Source organism: Leuciscus leuciscus (genome assembly GCF_965113295.1).
Source record: "Leuciscus leuciscus genome assembly, chromosome: 4".
NCBI lineage: Eukaryota > Metazoa > Chordata > Actinopteri > Cypriniformes > Leuciscidae > Leuciscus > Leuciscus leuciscus.
This window is the reverse complement of record NC_138728.1, coordinates 11,813,846-11,832,046: the sequence shown is the minus strand read 5'-3', so window position 1 is coordinate 11,832,046 and position 18,201 is coordinate 11,813,846. Positions and strand designations below refer to the sequence as shown.

The window sequence follows — 18,201 nt, the reverse complement described above, 5'->3', positions numbered from 1 at the left end:
TGTTTTACTATTTGAGGTTAGCCTGGAAATCCAGACCTAAATCTAAAAGATTAATGGTCTGGTGTCGACTAATGAAAATCGGCCAGCTCGATGGGCGGCACCAAGCATGCATTTGAAAATCTCACTGCACGCAATTGGATAACACTATGACCAATCACAACAATAAACCCTATATGCTTAGCTACCAGCGGAGCTAACTGGTAGATTATACTCTCTTACCATATCCGGTCGGCAAAACAGCAAAAACGTCCTTCTTGCAAAGGAACAATTCGAGCGGCGTCTTCTGTTCCTGTTTTAGATAAAAAAGCCAAGTCTAACTCGTTCATTGTAGCGGCCAAAGCCGTTTCAAACAACTGGTATTCATCATAGACTGTAAAAAATTTGGACTAAGCGTCTGTGACGTCACCCATAGACTTTCTGAAGAACGGGTTTGAAGCCGTTTATGGGGTGGTATGGGCGGCGCCATCTTGGAAAATCTTGGGAAATCCTAACCTAACCTTCTGGCCAATCCATATATGGGTAAAAGGGCGGGCTTTGTGTGAGACTGGAACGATGTCATTTTCGCGTGAAGAAAGCAACATAAACAACAATGGATGACATACAGCAGATCTTGTTCTTGCTTCCCGGCATGTTTGTCACAAGAAGCCAAGCGCCGACATTAGGCGTTTCTCGATAGCAAGTACGCAAAGTTCGGACTTAATTGCCAAGTCCGACTCAGGAGAATGATTCCAGAGGACGCGAGTCCGGTTATTCTGCGTCACTCAGCTCGCTCTGCTACTCCGGTTATCTCTGTATGTATATTTTAGGCAACAATAAAACGAAATATGTTATAAAACACCACACTGCCTCTTTTCGTTTTAATTGAAAGAAATCTTAAACATTATAGCCACACAAATGTGGTTCAGGCAACGCGTAACGTTATTGATTATATTCACTGCATAACGTTAGCCTATTTATAACAAAACGAAATATAAAACACAACCCTGCCTCTTTTCGTTTAAATATAATATAAAAATATTAAACATTTTAATATGGTCCAGGCAATATGTGCATTTGTACTAAACAACAGATGTTGCAGTAAACAACATTACAGATCATCTTCGTTGTATTAAAATTTAAAAAGACAAAACTCAACCCAGTCTCTTTTTGTTAAATTTCAGTTTTATCAATATATTATTAGCCATTATAAAAGTATTAAGTGAAAGGTACAAGAAGCTATACAAATAAAGCAAACAATTCAGTCAAACATACAAAGTCAGCGCTCTAGTCTAACCATACAACGGTAAAGTTAAATAGCTTATAAAGTTATGAAACTTCACTTAGCCCTCAGCCAAAACGATTGGCCAGGGAACAAATTATAGATTCACGAGACCAAAAATCGCCCGTTAGATATACACAAGACAAATTATATCTCATGTTTAACCACAACAGAGTCAGCGGCAAACGTCAGAACGACTAGCCGAGGAAAGGCTGTACCAGGCGGGGTACATGAGCGCCGAGCGCCGAGCGCCCGGTGATCGTCTGGATCTCAACTGGATAAAATGTTCATAAATCTTTATAAATAAACCACAGATTTGAGCTTTAAACAACTACATTCTCGCCTGAAAAACTCTTAAAACTACATTTCATGATACAAAAACAGTAGTATTATATTTCAACTGTATATTAAAAAATGGCGCTTCTTATGTTGTCATTCTCCTCGGCGCAGCCTATGCTCGTTATCAGCTGTCAATCAAGCTGTCAATCAAAGTTAACCACGCCCTTATTTGTCATACATTTTATATCTAAATACGATCTAAACTAACGAGTTAGAAAAAAATTCACCCCCCTCACAGTTGTCAGGCACTCGGAACCTATCGAAAAATACAATAAAAGTCCATGGGACCAACCTGTAAAATGAATTTATTGCTGTCAAAATCGGACATTTTAACATGGGGGTATATGGACATTTGCTCCCTTTTGGGACCTCCCCCTAGCGGATTTTCGATGTATTGCAGTTTTTCGCACTTCCGGGTAGGCTTCATTTTTCAGATTAGAATGTTGCCGCTTGGTATTCATCCATAGGCATCTCGCAATGTTTACTAATGACTTCGACGTCACACGCTGACGTCATCTGTTTAGCTCGCCTCTGGCCCGCCTATATCAGATAACCCGATGTGATTGGTGCAGCTCAGATCGAGTGGCATGAGCATGTATTATTCGACACCAGAGTAACTCGCTGAGCAAATTCAACTTGTGCTCTCGCGAGAACTCTGGAATACCAGGGTAATTTGAGGTAGGAGTGCATGGAAACCAACAAGAGCTTAACTTGTTATAAACCCATATAACTCCAAAGCACTACATAATGCATGACTATCACTGTAACACACACTTCAGCTCATCTGGTGCGCAGTGATGAACACGAGTGACATCTCCACCGTCGATCTGTCTCCCTCACAAGCTGCTCTCAGATTGTCAGACCTGTCATTTTGCTTCCTGTCACTGTAGGCGAGTGATGACAATTCCTGTGCCTTGAGTTTACAGTACACCCCCCCTCTCGCCTCTCTTTCTCTGTGATGGAGGGGCTTTTAATAAGGTAAAATACTGCTGTAGAGAAGACTGCAGGAATTATCTGACAGGAAACGCTCACTTCGAACACACAGTTTTGACATTTTAGACAAATTCAAGCTCAGTAATTCCAACAGGGTGAGAGAAAGAAGTTGAGCTTGAAAAAAATTATTCCATCCAAACCTCTCCAAGGATTAGCTCACCCATAAGGTTTTTTGTCTTCATGAAAGCACGAATTAAGGGGGAAATGCCTCATTTCTATTTATATCTTAATACATTTGTTGTGCCAAGCTGCTCATACAAATATATATCTGAGCCTTCGGGAATCAAAAACTGACCACAGAATACAAAACAGACAGATTCACTTTAATGCTCCCTGCCTTCACAGTCTGTATCCATCCTCAAAACTAATTCAAGGGTTGGATTTTTGAGAACATCATTCTGTTCCCAGCATGACATGAACAGACCTGCACTGTGTTAGACCGGCCTCAGAGATGCATCTGAACACACACATGCACACACAGCATCAGACAGACTGAGAGTGTGAGAGTGTTGGTGAGAGGTTACTAGATAAGAGGACAGTGACTCTCAACAATGACATACTGCACTCTTTCATTGTCTCTCTCTCTTTGTCTCTCATATTCACCCTTTCCACTGAAATGCTTATGTTGATGCTCATATTAAGCCCAGAACACACACAAAAAAAGATGGTTTAGCCCAGTATAATAATTAAACTTACTATAATTATGTTCAAATGTTTAAAGTATTACTATGTGTGTACCATTGTTATAATGAATAAATATGACATAAATAAATATGAATAAATTCCTAATAATTATTCTTTTTTTATTACTTTTTTCCAGATGAATCAACCAAATGCCTCAGACAATACTGGTTGACATTTTGAAGGTTTAAGAGACCGATGCAGAACCAGTTTATCCAGTCTCACAACCACCTTTCTTCATGGAAATGGGACTGAGACAAATTGGGTTTCCACAGCACTATGTTTGTGGGAAAAGGGTAAAACATAAACATGAATTGAGGCTATCTTTGTCCATAACTATCACTAGCAAGTCAAAATGAAATAAATTAAAACCAAATGCCATTTTGATGTGCCTTAACAGAGTATTAACTCAATCAAGTACAGCCGGTTATCTGGTCTTGGCTGTTGATGCTTTAGGCTGGATATAATCAGTGGTTCAGAACTCATTTCAGAATTCTGGGTAATCCTTAATTACGCTGGGAGATGATGGTGTTGATTGCCATCCGCCTTGCCAAGCTTCGTGCAGGAGTGGAAAATTGTGATTTGGAAGGAAGAGCCAATGGAGGTAAAGGGTCTCGCAGCAGGCGAATACGGGCAAAGTGCTGACAAGCCAGAGAAAAGATTTGAAAAGCAATATCAGACTGAGCACACAAAAAAAACTCAATATTTTCTCTAAAGGAGGTGAGCTTCAATTGTGGGCCGTAAAACGCAATCGATCACCCCTGTAGAGTCACGAGTTAAATGAATTTATACAACACATTTGGTTCTCCGAAGGCTTCATTTTCAGATCTGCCTGTTCGTTGCAATTGGGGGTGAGAAATGCTGTTAGATGATCCTAAAAAAGATGTCACGAACAAGCAGATCAGCATGGGATATGTTGAAGTCGAGGCACAGAGGAACACGTAGCGCTTCTTTACTGTGCAAACAATCCAATAAAAACGTCGGCACAACCAGCAATTACGTACATATATGACACCCCCTGCCAAACCAATAAAACTACAGGGGGTTTGACAAGCGCCGTAACGCTTTGGTGTGTATTATGAATGACAATCCGCATCAAACCGGCCCAGGAGGGTTGTATAAGTCATATATGTCCTCACCGAGACCCCGCTGAACCCTGAGATTCAGCGGCCCACTTCTCGAAAAATGCTTGCCGCTGCACCGCAGGCCCTGCCACACACATACAGTGATTTATGATCGTCTGTCAGAGCTAATACGGCCTATTTTACATGCTCCCAACCAAGCAAAAGGAGAGCCAGACTCATCCACCAGTGCCCCCATTCTGCCTTTCTGCCACAATGACGTGCCTAAATAACAGACATTGCGATGGCTGATGAAACATTGAATGTATGGAGCACAGATTCACACTTGATCTGCATAAAATGCATCTGTAGGCGGACACAGAACTATCTGGAAGAGAAAAGGCAGACATGCTTTAAATCTACATCTTTATAACTCCTCTTTATTGAAGTGTGTTGCTAAAAATTCAAATTAGGTGTTTTTGTATAATGGTCAGTTACAGTGCTGGGAATCTCACTAACTTTGAATTTTGTTCAGTGCAAGAAACTCAATCAAAAGTCTCAATGTAATCTCAATGCTGTCTTGAAGAAACAACTGAGATATGAACGAGATACACACCCAGCCAACACAATCAATTCATATCAATTCACATCCACACAACTTACATAACTTGCATTCTATGGTAATGCACAAACACTTTACCTTACACATAGCCATTAGGCCTATATTAAAAAAAGGACTTCCACAACCAAAACAACAAAACTTCTGAATGATAAAACAGGATTAAACTAAACACACATATCCATAATCACACCACATCAAGATGGCCACGTGTGGTGTTGGAGGAGTTGTGTAAATCTGTGTTCTGTATGTCACTGCCAGTGCTGCTTCATTATGAGGCCTAATGATGAAATTTAATTAGTGGTTTATGAAGCAAGATTTGTATGGAATATGAAGTGTTTACAGGCCTACACACACATGCTCATTATGCACACAAAAACTAATCTCTCTCTGTAATGCAGATTAACTATTCTATACAAACTATTACAATCATCTCCACAAATATAGGCACAATATGGACCATTTTGAAGTACATTTCATATTTACACAATTAGACGGGCTAGTGTTTTATCATTCTAGACATTATAATACAATATAATTGCATAAATAATTTGAATAAAATACCTACAGTAAAACGGAAAAGGATTCATTGTTCTGGCTCTATTGGTCTACTGGTTATGTTATGCTGACATCTACTGGATGAATCCGAGCATCAAGGCAGTGAGCCTTTTGTTAAATGGCGGTACATTTGAAATTATAAAATGAAAACATTGCAATGTTTCAACATTTAACAGGTGTAAATAAAACATTTTTCCCAAAAAGAATGTGAGATGAACAGAAAAAAACTCACTCATTTCGCTTCCAATGTTGAGTTGCTTTTATGGACTTAAAAGATGTGATATATAAATATCGCACGTGAAGCACGCTGTGTTCAGGCGTCCTCGCAGATGTAGCCTACCACTAATGGCCAGTAGAGGACGTTTATTAAATTAATTTAGACTGCTTATGGATTTATAAATAAATTGAAGACTGTTGTTAACACTGCCTTAAGAGACTAAATACGTTTTTGAACAAAATAAATTACACACATTCCTTCCCAAACGTGAATAATTAAGAACTATCTTGCTAACAAGTTAGCAAGTTAAATAAGGACTAAATAGTACCACTAGGATGTGTGTTTATGTGCTTGAAGAATCAGACTGTTCAGTTCAGTTAGGCTAGTCCTTAAATAGCAATTTGCAATTAAACATAAAGTGAAATTGGTTTGGTGTTTTAATGAACGAATAAACTTGAGACATTTGAAGTGTTTAAAACTAAATTTCTTGCTAATTGTTACATAGATAGGCCTAATTTATCAGACATGTATACACAATAGTCCTCGCAACAAAAGATTTGTGTCTCCGATTTAAAAAACGTGCCACTAAGAGTAACTAGGGTGTTTAAGAAAAAAAAAATCAGCATATCAACATGATTCAAACATTCTTTGTTTTCAGATAGAAACTTTAATGGTATGATTTTAACAGGGTTATGAAATATGGTAGTTTCAATCACATTTATGAGATGAAAACTAGGAAGGAAGACAAAAGAAAAGCAATTTGTTTAATGTTTTCAATGTTTACTGATATTCAGATGAAAATTGCAGTGTACTGTAAATGTTTAGCAAAATAGTAGCAAGAAAGTCACTTTAAAATCAAACAGTGACAAATGCAGTGCATCTGCTGACATTGAAACAAATGACCAACAAAACATGTTTTTTAATAAATATGTCTTATGGATAACAGATGGAAAGTCATCAAAAAAATTATACTATATATTTATTTTACAACACCATTTCATTAGTTGATTGTGGGCATTTTGTAAGGCAAATCAAGAGGGTAAATACAAACAATGTTTTATATTTTACACTCCCAAACAAACTTTATCTTCACCATGAAAATCATCCCTGTAAGGAAATGCAATCAGACTACATTAGGATTGTTTTTCAGAAGCCGATTTTGTTGTCTTGTTGTTTGCCTACAGGCCTAAATGCATCCAGCCCAGAGCCAGCAGCAAGACAGAGGCAACGCTGAGAGATTCAGCACCCAGAGCTGCTTTACCTGAACACAATACAAAACAATAATAAGAAAGACAAGTATAACGGTTAGATCTGTGGAACAGTGTCAGTCTGAAAATACTGAAAAGGATAAGACTACATGAGAGGGATTTCCGATCTTGAAGTGAAATATACTTTAAATTATGTTGAACTTTTTGCCATCAACATTGGGGTAGGAAAATAATGAATCAGGTGGATATATTTTTTTTAATCATCCTTATTGATTAGTGAAAGAAAGTATTCACCTTGTACTCTGATCTGTGATATGGGTCCATCACCTCCCTCACAGCGGGCTCGGACCTCTATGACATAATCGCCGGTCTCTGGCATGGGAAAGTCGATGTAGTGCCTGCCGGTGGTGTAAAGCTTCCCATAACGCTCTCCTTCCTTTCGGAACAAAATCTGAAAGAAAGATACAAATGGTTACAATATTTCTAAAGTATCAATACACACAACAAAATCAGTGAAAATTAAATAAAATAAAAAAATATAAAATGATAAATTGAAATAAGAGTATTAAAATAAGGTTCTAGTAAAATAAAATAAAATACATTCAAATAAATGCATTCAAATAAGGTTCCAGGAATAAAATAGAACTAAATAAAAAATTGTATAAAGGATGAATTAAAATAAAGGCAATAAAATAAGGTTCCAGAAAAAAAAAAAAAGATGAATTGAAATAAAGGTATGAAAATAAGGTTCTAGTAATAAAATAAAACAAGTATTAAGATTAACAAGACATTACTGAATGTGTCAACAGAATACTAGGTAAAATATAACCGACTCACCTTGTAACCCTCCACATAGGACTCATTCCAGTAGTTATAGATGTGATCCCAATACAGATAGAGCCATTTGCGTGTAAAGCTGACATATTTGTATACTCTCAAATTACGACTTGGAGCTGGAAAGACAATACACATATTATCAGTACATTTAAGATCTCGTTTCAAATGTAAGGCCTGTATAAACCCATGGGCAAGTGATGTGAAGTGCAAATCTCTTACGGGGTCTCCTGGTGAACATTTCACAGTGCTCGCTGGGCGGTCCGAGCCCGGCTCCGTTGAACGCTCGTACCTCTATAAGGTAATGAGAGTCAGGCCGCATGTTCTCCAGGCGCGTTTGGTTGATCATTCTATGCACAATGACTCTCGAGGCAGCAGCCTCATTATCATCGTACTTTCTCCAGTAACGAATCTAGACACCAAATGAAGAGACATGAGGATCAAAACTTCATGATTATTTTCTATTATTCCACTTAGGACTCACCTGGTATCCGTCGACCCACTTTGGCGGTGCCTGGTAGACTGGTAACCACCAGACCAAAGCCTCTGTAGAGGTGACCTGGCGGGCGTAGACGTCTAATGGAGCTTCAGTCGGTGCTGAGAGAGATATTACATGTGTTAAAGTTGCTTGATGTTTTGAGTGGTGTATAAAGACCTTACAAAAAGAACCGTGATGTTTTTATTACCTTAGAATGAGCCATTTCTATCTACATAAACCACAGGTCCCCTTACATGTTAAGTCGCCTTTTTGCACCACCATGTTTCTACAGTAGCCCTAAATGGACAAACTTCTCTACAGAGCGAGTTTCTTGACTGGCTACACTCTGCTGTCTCAGACGACGACATGTTTGTCCTGTTTTGGGCACCGTAGCTTATTCGAAAGGGTGGGGTGAGCCCAACCCCATGGTTGCGAATCGCAAGATGCCGCTAAAATCTACACACTGCACCTTTAAAGCAAGGATACTTCAACTACTTTATGAGCAAATACCAAGAGGTGGATACCATCAAACCTTCTCACCTAGGCGTGGCGAGAAGACCACTGCTATAAGACTTGGGGGTCCTTCTCCTTTACTGTTGAAGGTGCTCACTTTGACCTGTATCTCTGTGTCTGGGGTCATGCTCTCTTTGTAGACATAGCGTCTCGTCTCAGGATCCTCCATGATTGACCATTTCCACTCTTTATCCTCATGCGGCTTGAACGCCACAGCGTAGCCAAATTTTTTACCGAAGAAGAACTGAGGTTTCACAGGCTGCAATGGAATCAAGGACATGAGGTTACACATCAGAAATTTGCCACTGAACGCTAATCAACATATATAGCATAAATACTGCAACATATGAACACGTACAGTCCAGGTCACGATTAGCTCTCCGGTTATTCCCACCTGACCAATGACGTCAGAAGGAGCTACTGTAGGTACTGAGATAAGAGAAAGCCTGGGTGAGTATATGTGCCTCACAGAACTGATTTTACAAAAACACTTATATATCTATGTTATATTAAATTTGATTATTTTAATACATTTTTATTAAATATTGAAAGCTGTACTCTTTCTAAATAAACTCACTGGCATCCCATGTCTTGATTTTAATGGACGGACGGCTGTTTTCCCCAGCTCCAAATTCATTGATGGCATAAACACGGAATTCATATTGCATCCAGGGGTAAAGGTCAACAATGGTTGCTGACTCTGTAGATCCATTCAAAAACACAGGAGCTGGGAAAACAACATTTGTTCACTCTTTGTTCTTATCAAGTTTAGAACATGATCACAAGAGCAAAACACACTAAGATCACATTAAAAAATGCATTACGGTCTTCACAAGATCTTCTCAAATGTGACAGAAGAAGTCAAATCGAATGAACTATATTCTAAAACAGAAAGCAAATACTCACAAAAAACTTCCATTCTGTATTGTTTTACTGTTTTCTAAGAAAATTAGCCGGAAATGTTTAAGATATGCGTTTCGTCTCCCTTTAGTGGACTCACAAGTGGATGCAGTTTTCCAGTCCTCTGGATCCAGGGCGTAAAAGTCTCGTGTTTGTACAACATGCTGGATGAGGGGACTGCCGTGGTCTGATCCCAGACACCATCGCAGTTTTACTGTCGTGACTCCAATCTCTTCCACACGGATGCCACCCGGAGGACCAGGCAAACCTGAAGCGAAAACGGTAGATATTCGTGACAATGTCATGATGGTCTATTTGATGTAAATAATAATGCAATAATACAAACAGTTAGTTGTTAAACAGATAAACATCACCTCATTGTTTTTAAAGAGGCCATATTTTATTCTTTTACAAAGTCTTGATTTTGTTTTTGGGGACTACTAGAGTAGTTTTTCATGCTTGAATGTTTTTTCACATATTTTACATTATTGCAGCTCACTTCTAGCCTGGAAATCCAGACCTAAATCTAAAAGATTAATGGTCTGGTGCCGAATGAAAATCGGCCAGCTCGAGGGGCGGCACCTAGGCGGCACCAAGCATGCATTTGAAAATCTCACAGCACGCAATTGGATAACACTACGACCAATCACAACAATAAACCCCATACGCTTAGCTACCAGCGGAGCTAACTGGTAGATTAGACTCTTCCGGTCGGAAAAACAGCAAAAACACCCTTCTTGCAAAGGAACGATTCGAGCGCCGTCTTCTGTTCCTCTTTTGGGAAAAAGTCAAGTCTAACTCGTTCATTGTAGCGGCCAAAGCCGTTTCAAACAACTGGTATTCATTACCATCTTGCAATGTTTCCTGATGGCTTCGACGTCACAGCGCTGTCGTCATCTGTTTAGCTCGCCTCTGGCCCGCCTATATCAGATAACCCGATGTGATTGGTGCAGCTCAGATCGAGGGGCATATTTAATGAGCTCCATTGCTCGACACCAGAGTAACTCGCTGAGCAAATTCAACTTGTGCTCTCGCGAGAACTCTGGTTTACCAGGGTAGCTCACTTCATGTTCTGCCAGTAATGCTCTGTTCACTTCCTGTCTCTACGAAGCTCCTCCTTCTGAAAAGTGCAATGTGCTCTGATTGGTCGGCTGGATCAGTGTGTTATGATTGGTCAAATGCTTCAAGGGTGTTTCAGAAATGTCACGCCTCTTACCATATTAACACTGGATTTGGGGTGTAAAAAACAACATCTCTTGGACAACACACTCAACCAGGCCTCACCCCTTTTATTGTGCAAACCTTGGGCAGGAATTATTTAAATTAGGAATATTGTGACACGTACATTCCCGGAAGAAAATTCAAGACTACAAATCGAGGTGTTTCAGGGAGTTCAGAGTTATTCTCTAATATAGAGAATAACTCCCTTTGGAATGGGCTTTGGGCTTTGTAACTTTTCATGCTCAAACAGCAACATCACATACTAAAGAAAGTTGAAAATGTAGAAAGTATAATAGGTCCTCTTTAACATTTATCTTCAAATTTTTTATCATATGCACATATCATAAGCTAGGACACACACAGGTGAAATCACCAACCTTTGACAAAAACTTCAGCTTCTGCGGTGGCGTTGTCCACTATAGTCTGAGCTGTGCAGATATAGTGTCCTGCATGCCTCACCTGAATATTCTTGATCAGCAGGTCTCCACTGTGCTCATTACCCTGCAAACACACACACAAACAATGAATGTCCTCCTGTATTTCCCATCAACAGAACTGGGATTCTTGCCTCTACTCACCATGAGCTGCTCGTAGTGTTCAAAGTCTGTGTAGAAGTTGATGAAGTAGGAATCGACAGTCCAGATGAAGGTGATGTCCAGGCTGGGGTCATATGATGCAGAGCACTGGAGAACTATACTGTCACCAACAACTGCCTCAGTGTCTGATGGAGCCTCAGTAATCTTGGTGGCCTCTGAGAAAATTAAATAAACGCAAATGCATACACCTCATATTAACTGAGAGGCTATATGGAATATCGATAAAAGTGAAAAACATATAAAATGAATATTTACAAAAGTGACCAGTCACAAAATCCTAATAGATTTACATACATTTTAACCTAAAATCTTTATGCTGATAAAAGAGTAAATAAAATACATCAACTATCTAAATGCACTATTCAGCCCATAATAATTATATTTATAAGATAATCTAAATTAATTTCAGCAAATTATGTTAAAAGATTCTAACGTTAATTAATTAATTATGGTCAAAAAAAAAATAAAAAAATAAAAAAATAAATAAATAAATAAAAAAAAAAAAAAAAAAAAAAAAAAAAAAAAAAAATTAGTGTAGGTGAGGAGATTTGAATTTTGTCTGACCGGTGATAGTGAGGGTCCCTGTGCTGTTGGATTTGCCACGGTCATTCTCAGCGTAACAGGTGTACGAGCCCTCATCACTTTTTGTTGCGTTCAGAATCTCCAGACTTCCATCATCCCAAATTAACATCCTGAAAAATAAGGATGAAAAGAGATGATGATGATGCTAACTGTGGCTAAGCTTATATCATCACCACAACACTATGATTTACCTGTAAGTAAAATGCATATATTTAAAATGGACTGACTAACCTTGAAGAGTTGGTCAGTGACTCTGAGCCTCGTTTCCAGATGAACTTGGGTTTTGGAGCAGCACGGGGGTTGCACTCTATGACCACACGTCCATTTTCAGCCCCTAGCAGAACCTTCTTTACTGGATTATAAATGAATGTTGGTGCACAGGCTGTGAAGAGACCATTGGAGACACTCAACCTTCAAAAATAGTTATGTGCCTTTTTTAAATACACCTTCAGAAAAGTGCAGCTCTTTCTATTTTTCTATGTAAACTACTACTTCAGAAGCACGACAGTAAAGAAGTATTTAAAAGCTTACAGACGACCCGAAGCTCTGCGCTGGCATAGATGGTCCCCCATTCATTCTCAGCAATGCACTGATACATGCCTGAATCCTCAAACGAGAGGCTGGAGAACTTCAGCTCCCCTTTGCCGTACTGGAGATCAGAAAAAATTTTGCAGAACACACAGGATTACCTGACATAAAACATACTGAACTACTCGAAGTTCTCATATGGGTTTTCCACAGCAAATAAAACAGGGTATTAACCGAATAGCCATCCTTCAGCCAGCGTATCCATGGTTGGGGCTTCCCCACGGCAACACATCTGAGAGTGAGCTCACTACCAACATCTTTCTCTGTGTCATTGATGTGCTCAGCCCACTCTGGAGCACCTGAGGAAACAATATAATATAATATAATTAGTTCTGTCAAATCGATTAAAAATCGATTAATCACAATGGACATATATATATAACATATATAATATGTGTGTATGTTTATATATATATATATATATATATATATATATATATATATATATACATACACACACATGCATACGCACACACACACCCACAAACACACGCACTTTATATTATAATATAATCTAAAATAATATAATATTAGTTCTGTCAAATCAATTAATCACGATTAATCGCATCTAACATATATGTAATATGTGCATATATATATATATATATATATACATACTGTATATATATATATACACACACACACACACACACATATATATATATACTGTATATATATATGTGCGTGTTTACAAACTTTTGTTAGATGCGATTAATCGTTTTGACAGCACTTTACAATATAATATAATATAATATTATTAGTTTTGTCAAATCAATTAATTGCACCTAACATATATATATATAATGTGTGTGTCTGTGTATATATACTGTGTGTATATATATATATATATATATATACATATACACACACACGCATATATATACACACTTTGGTTAGATGCAATTCATATAATGAAATGCTTTCTGTAGTTGTATAAAAGACATGTTTATCCACCAAATACATAAAACAGAACTAAACCAGAGTCTGTTGAATTTTGAGTTTGTGTTACCCTCCACATAGAGCCACTGTCGATACCAGTCCATTCCCTTAACGTTGAGCGTCTCACACTCGTAGCTGCCCTCGTCCTCGTACTGAACATTAAGCAGGTGCAGTAAAGCTCCATTCATGCTGACCTCATAGTTGGGCGGGAGATCAGCGTCTAACTTCCTCCAGCGGATATGTGGGAGAGGACTGAAAGGTATAAAGATTAAGTTTATATGGTTAGAAGCAACCCTAAAACGAGTGAAGAACAAATCTAATGCTATTGTGCGAGTAACAATGCTTCATTAACAAAACAGTACTATGGTATTACAATGTTTTAAGGACATGTGCCATGATTATATAATGATATTCTTTGAAATACTGTTAATACTATGGTGTATTCCTTCAGAACCATTGTAATGTAATATGAAAGTAGCATGGTATCACCGTTCAGACAATATGAACAGCATCCACATTTGCTGACTCACTTTCCAAGGGCAAAGCACTCCAGAGTGATGTTCTGTGCCACCAAAGCATAAGTCTTGGGAAATTTCACACGGATATCAGCAGGATATCGCTTCACCTCCTCTGTATAAAGGGCAGAGATGAAAAGCTAGGTCATAATTGACCTTTAGAAACAACAGTGCTCTCAGTAAGGCAGTTATGAGTAAAATCTTGGTATTGTGGGTAATGAGAAAGCACTCACTCTCTATTTGTGGAATCAGAGGAATCGGCATGCTGAAAACACTCTTGCCGATGGTGGGACTTGAAACAAAACAGGAATAATTCCCGACGTCCGATGCCTCGACTTTAGCGATGTACAGATTCCCAGTGGTCTGAGACACGAAACGCCTCTGGTCTGGGAGGATGAAGTTGGGGAAGTCGTTGTAGATCCAGCGGAACATCACCTCACCTGGGAGACAAACAAAACAATTGACAGAAATGAGATTTAATTTTTTTGGAAGGCAAGTGTAAATTAATCATCTTTTTTAGCACATATTTTTTACTATGTATGATTGTTAGGCAACTATGGAAGCTTGTTTCCTCCATGGAGTAAAAAGTCACAATTACCTTTTTTTTTTATTCCATAATGGGAAAAAAAAAGCTTTCATAAGTAAAAGTTATTTATTGGCTAAAAGCCAAATATTTTAGTTAGATTTACTCACTTTTTTCAATAAATGAATATAAAATTATTTACATTTATTTTAATGATTACTTATTTCATTTTAAATGTAGTTTTTAATTGTATTTAAAATTGTGTGCAACATAAATTCCATTAAAAGTTAGCATAGATTCACAAATGTTTTTTTTTGTGTTTTTTTTTTACTGAATCATGGTGGTTGTATAAATCTACTAGGGAACTACTAAGAAGGGATCTGTATGTGATCAGGTCTTACTTGGATATCGAGAGGGAGGAGAACACAGCAGGACGGCCCCCTGTCCCTCTTTAACATTCACCGGCTCTCTCTCATCTGTAGGGAACTGGTTCAGGTCTGCGGCCCGAAAAATAAAAATAAATGAACTGAGGAGAGGATCTGACAAAAGAGACATCTGGTAACAGTTCACAGCCTTTACAAACATAACAAGTCCTGCCCGTCACACACATCCAAATTTGACGGAGGCCTCTTTGCTGATGACGGTGCCGTAGACGTTCTTGGCCACACACACATATTTCCCAGCATGCTTGCTCTTTTCTGGGTTGGTGATGAGCAGGTTTCCTCCCACCAGGCTGAAGTGCTCATCAGGCTGTTCCATTAGTTTAATTTCCCAGTTGTTTAACCACCATCTGTGAAACACAGGCTTTCATTAATGAGCTTTTTCTCAAAGATTCTTCTTGCAAGTGATAAACACCTCTCTGCAAAAGGGATTTTCCCATACAGACAGAGGTCATGACAAACAAAGCTCGGGATCAGGAAAGAAAACATTACTTGATGATGGCCGGTGGGTTGGCCCGCACTCTGCAGTTCATGGAGATTTTGTTCTCTGGTGAATCCTCTGCGTACACTGTGTCTAGAGGCTCCTCCTCGAATATAGGGCCGAAGCCTGTGGCCTCCTCTGATGGACACGACATGAGCCAGCATTATACTCAATCTACAAAAACCTAACCTAAACCTAACTAACAACAACTGTAAGTGAAAGTTAAAGACTTACTGTCAAAAATTCTGGGTTCAAATATCCTGGGTTTAATTGCAGCTGGAGTGGGAAGAGAACAAATCAAAATGATTTTAATTCGACTTCATTTACTTGGACAGCAAGGGACACTAGATATCATTTTTACTGGTAATTCATTTTGTACAAATTCAGGTGAATCACACTAACATACACACATAATTTATCATTTGGTATGTTTATTAAGCGGTTTTCTTCATGGGGATTATTGACTGCATCAACTGCATTTTGCATAGAGTACATAAAAAATACTTTTACATAAAGTTAATTCTCATGACTATGGACTAATCCTAACCGAAACTCTATAAGAAAACTTTTTTTTAGATTTTCAGAGATAAGAATACAATCCAGTACCAATCTTGTTTAATGTCATTTTCTACTTTTGAAGACATTCCTATAAATACATTTGGATAAATTATTGGGATGATTCCGTTGCTAAAATTTAGCCAAGTAAACACACACAAACACACACTCAGTTCCTCACCGGCCATTAAGAAGAAGTAAGAGAGAACACACAGAAACATGGCTGGGGTCACCATCTTGTCGATCTGACAGTTAAAAACCAGGCCTGATAAAGAGAAAGAGAAAAAGAGAGAGTGTGTGAGGAGGGTGAAGTGCTGTGTAGCTGTCTTGCTCTGATGTAGCAGGCTATAGCTGTGTCCAAAATGGAAATATAAGCAATTTATCACAGCCTACCAACATAATGAACAGTGAATCAGCAAACTGCCTCATCTATTTCACATAAGCGCATATGAACACATTAGTTGGCTATACACACATATTGTAATGCAGTTCTAAGAATGATAATGCAATCTTGAAAACGCATGCAAGCATCTCTTTATCTGATGTTCCTGCTCTTTTACACTAACCCTTGCACAAGGTTAGAAACATTTTTTGTCTGCCTTGTAAGACGTGTCCATTCATTATGCATCTCAAGAACCGGCAACTCTCACGCACATGCAGTTTCGTCCTTGAGCATGTGCTTGTCTGTCTGCATGTTTGGCCATCCAGCTCTCAAAAGACTGTCCTTGTAGCAAGTTATGCACATGCTGTCTACTTCTATCCATGGTATTTTCACCAATCTCTTCTAATCTCATTGCATCCTCTGATCTGCTGTCTGCTCTTGTCCTGCACACTGGGATTTAGGTCACTGCATGCCTGTAAGCTCATTCTAAGGGAGTGGCAGTAAAAAATCTAGCAGCTGCCTGATTCCAAAATATCTTTAAACACAATTAAATACTTTACATTTTAATTTAACAGAGCAATACAAATCATGCCTGATGTCATTGCCCCTTCCCTCACTATTTTTCGCAAAACTATTATGCAGTGAATTATGAATGAATGATAATGCCAACGTATTATTAAATATATATATTCAAGCCCTAATAATAATCTAAAAACTGCGTCATGGTGGATGATAACTGATGATAACTATTTAGCGCCGCCCCCCGACATAACACTGTCATTACAATCTACCTTTATTGTTACTAGGAAACCGAGGACTAACTTCTGTCCCGTTTAAACTTTACACAAGTAAATATCATGTAATTAACTCGCATCACAGCTTGTTTCAGCAGAACAATTAGAAAATGTATCAGTATTTTAACACATTATTTCACAATAATTTGTATGAATCCACACCTTTATTTATTCATTTTGTTTGTATTCATTTGTAATTTAATTGTAATATTTAGGCTATTCTTATTTTATTATGTATTTTGTTTATTTATTTTATGTAATTTTAATGTTAAACGGATGACATCAACTGGACTCATCCACCCTGTTCTTCTGCATTGCGGTATTCCAAAACTGCGCGGAACACCTCCATCCAGACTTTAGCATGCAGAATAAACTCCTGAAGGTCACAGACAGATCATATTTTTCAACAGAATTCCCAACATATCATTATATCAGCAGCAAACTTACCGGAAGAATGTGTTAAATCCTTCGTCAAACCCACAGAGCTGGATCAGAACCACCGCATCGTCCCGCAGTCCAGCGGGGAGACAGACAGACACATGGCCCGCGCGCGCCAGCCTGCTATTGGATGAGAGCGGATACTGCGCATGCCAGGACTGATGCTCTCGGAGTCCATGTGCTGATGCAGTGGGTCTCAAACTGATGGTCAAGGTGATTTTACGGCATTTGCGAATGATTCAGACTGTATATGGATTCAGAATGTATATGGACTAAGATATTTGGTGATTTAAGGTAATGAGAGGCTTATCCACACACATCTGTTCAAATCCACTGGATTAAATTCTTACACACAGGGGGAGGGAGAGAAATTGATTTTTGTTGTTTATATGGAGTAACATCAATGCAGGGAGGAACGTTATGCCACTATATATATATATATATATATATATATATATATATATATATATATATATATATATATTTTT

General features: G+C 38.4%; 1 protein-coding gene across 1 annotated transcript; it reads right to left on the bottom strand.

The window, feature by feature from the left end:
* Window positions 1-6,377: 6,377 nt before the first annotated feature.
* On the bottom strand, window positions 6,378-17,863 carry cntn1b (contactin 1b). Its single transcript, XM_082167136.1, has 24 exons — window positions 17,723-17,863; window positions 16,281-16,364; window positions 15,779-15,820; window positions 15,556-15,682; window positions 15,232-15,413; window positions 15,025-15,120; window positions 14,334-14,540; window positions 14,116-14,215; window positions 13,656-13,837; window positions 12,821-12,945; window positions 12,590-12,707; window positions 12,290-12,440; window positions 12,041-12,168; window positions 11,459-11,631; window positions 11,258-11,381; window positions 9,760-9,927; window positions 9,337-9,486; window positions 9,118-9,188; window positions 8,787-9,018; window positions 8,253-8,365; window positions 7,991-8,180; window positions 7,772-7,887; window positions 7,229-7,385; window positions 6,378-6,987 (listed from the first exon to the last, which is right to left on the bottom strand). Exons 2-24 carry the CDS (start codon window positions 16,333-16,335, stop codon window positions 6,905-6,907), a joined length of 3,090 nt encoding a protein of 1,029 aa, XP_082023262.1. The 5' UTR covers window positions 16,336-16,364; window positions 17,723-17,863; the 3' UTR covers window positions 6,378-6,904.
* Window positions 17,864-18,201: the final 338 nt, after the last annotated feature.

Excerpts from the sequence above, each read along its gene's own strand:
- cntn1b (XM_082167136.1), bottom strand. The coding sequence starts at position 16,335 with ATGGTGACCCCAGCCATGTTTCTGTGTGTTCTCTCTTACTTCTTCTTA. Across the intron at positions 12,708-12,820 it reads GGCTGAAGGATGGCTATTCG|TACGGCAAAGGGGAGCTGAA; the intron begins GTTAATACCCTG and ends TCTGATCTCCAG. Across the intron at positions 9,928-11,257 it reads AGCTGAAGTTTTTGTCAAAG|GTTTGCCTGGTCCTCCGGGT; the intron begins GTTGGTGATTTC and ends TTTTCGCTTCAG.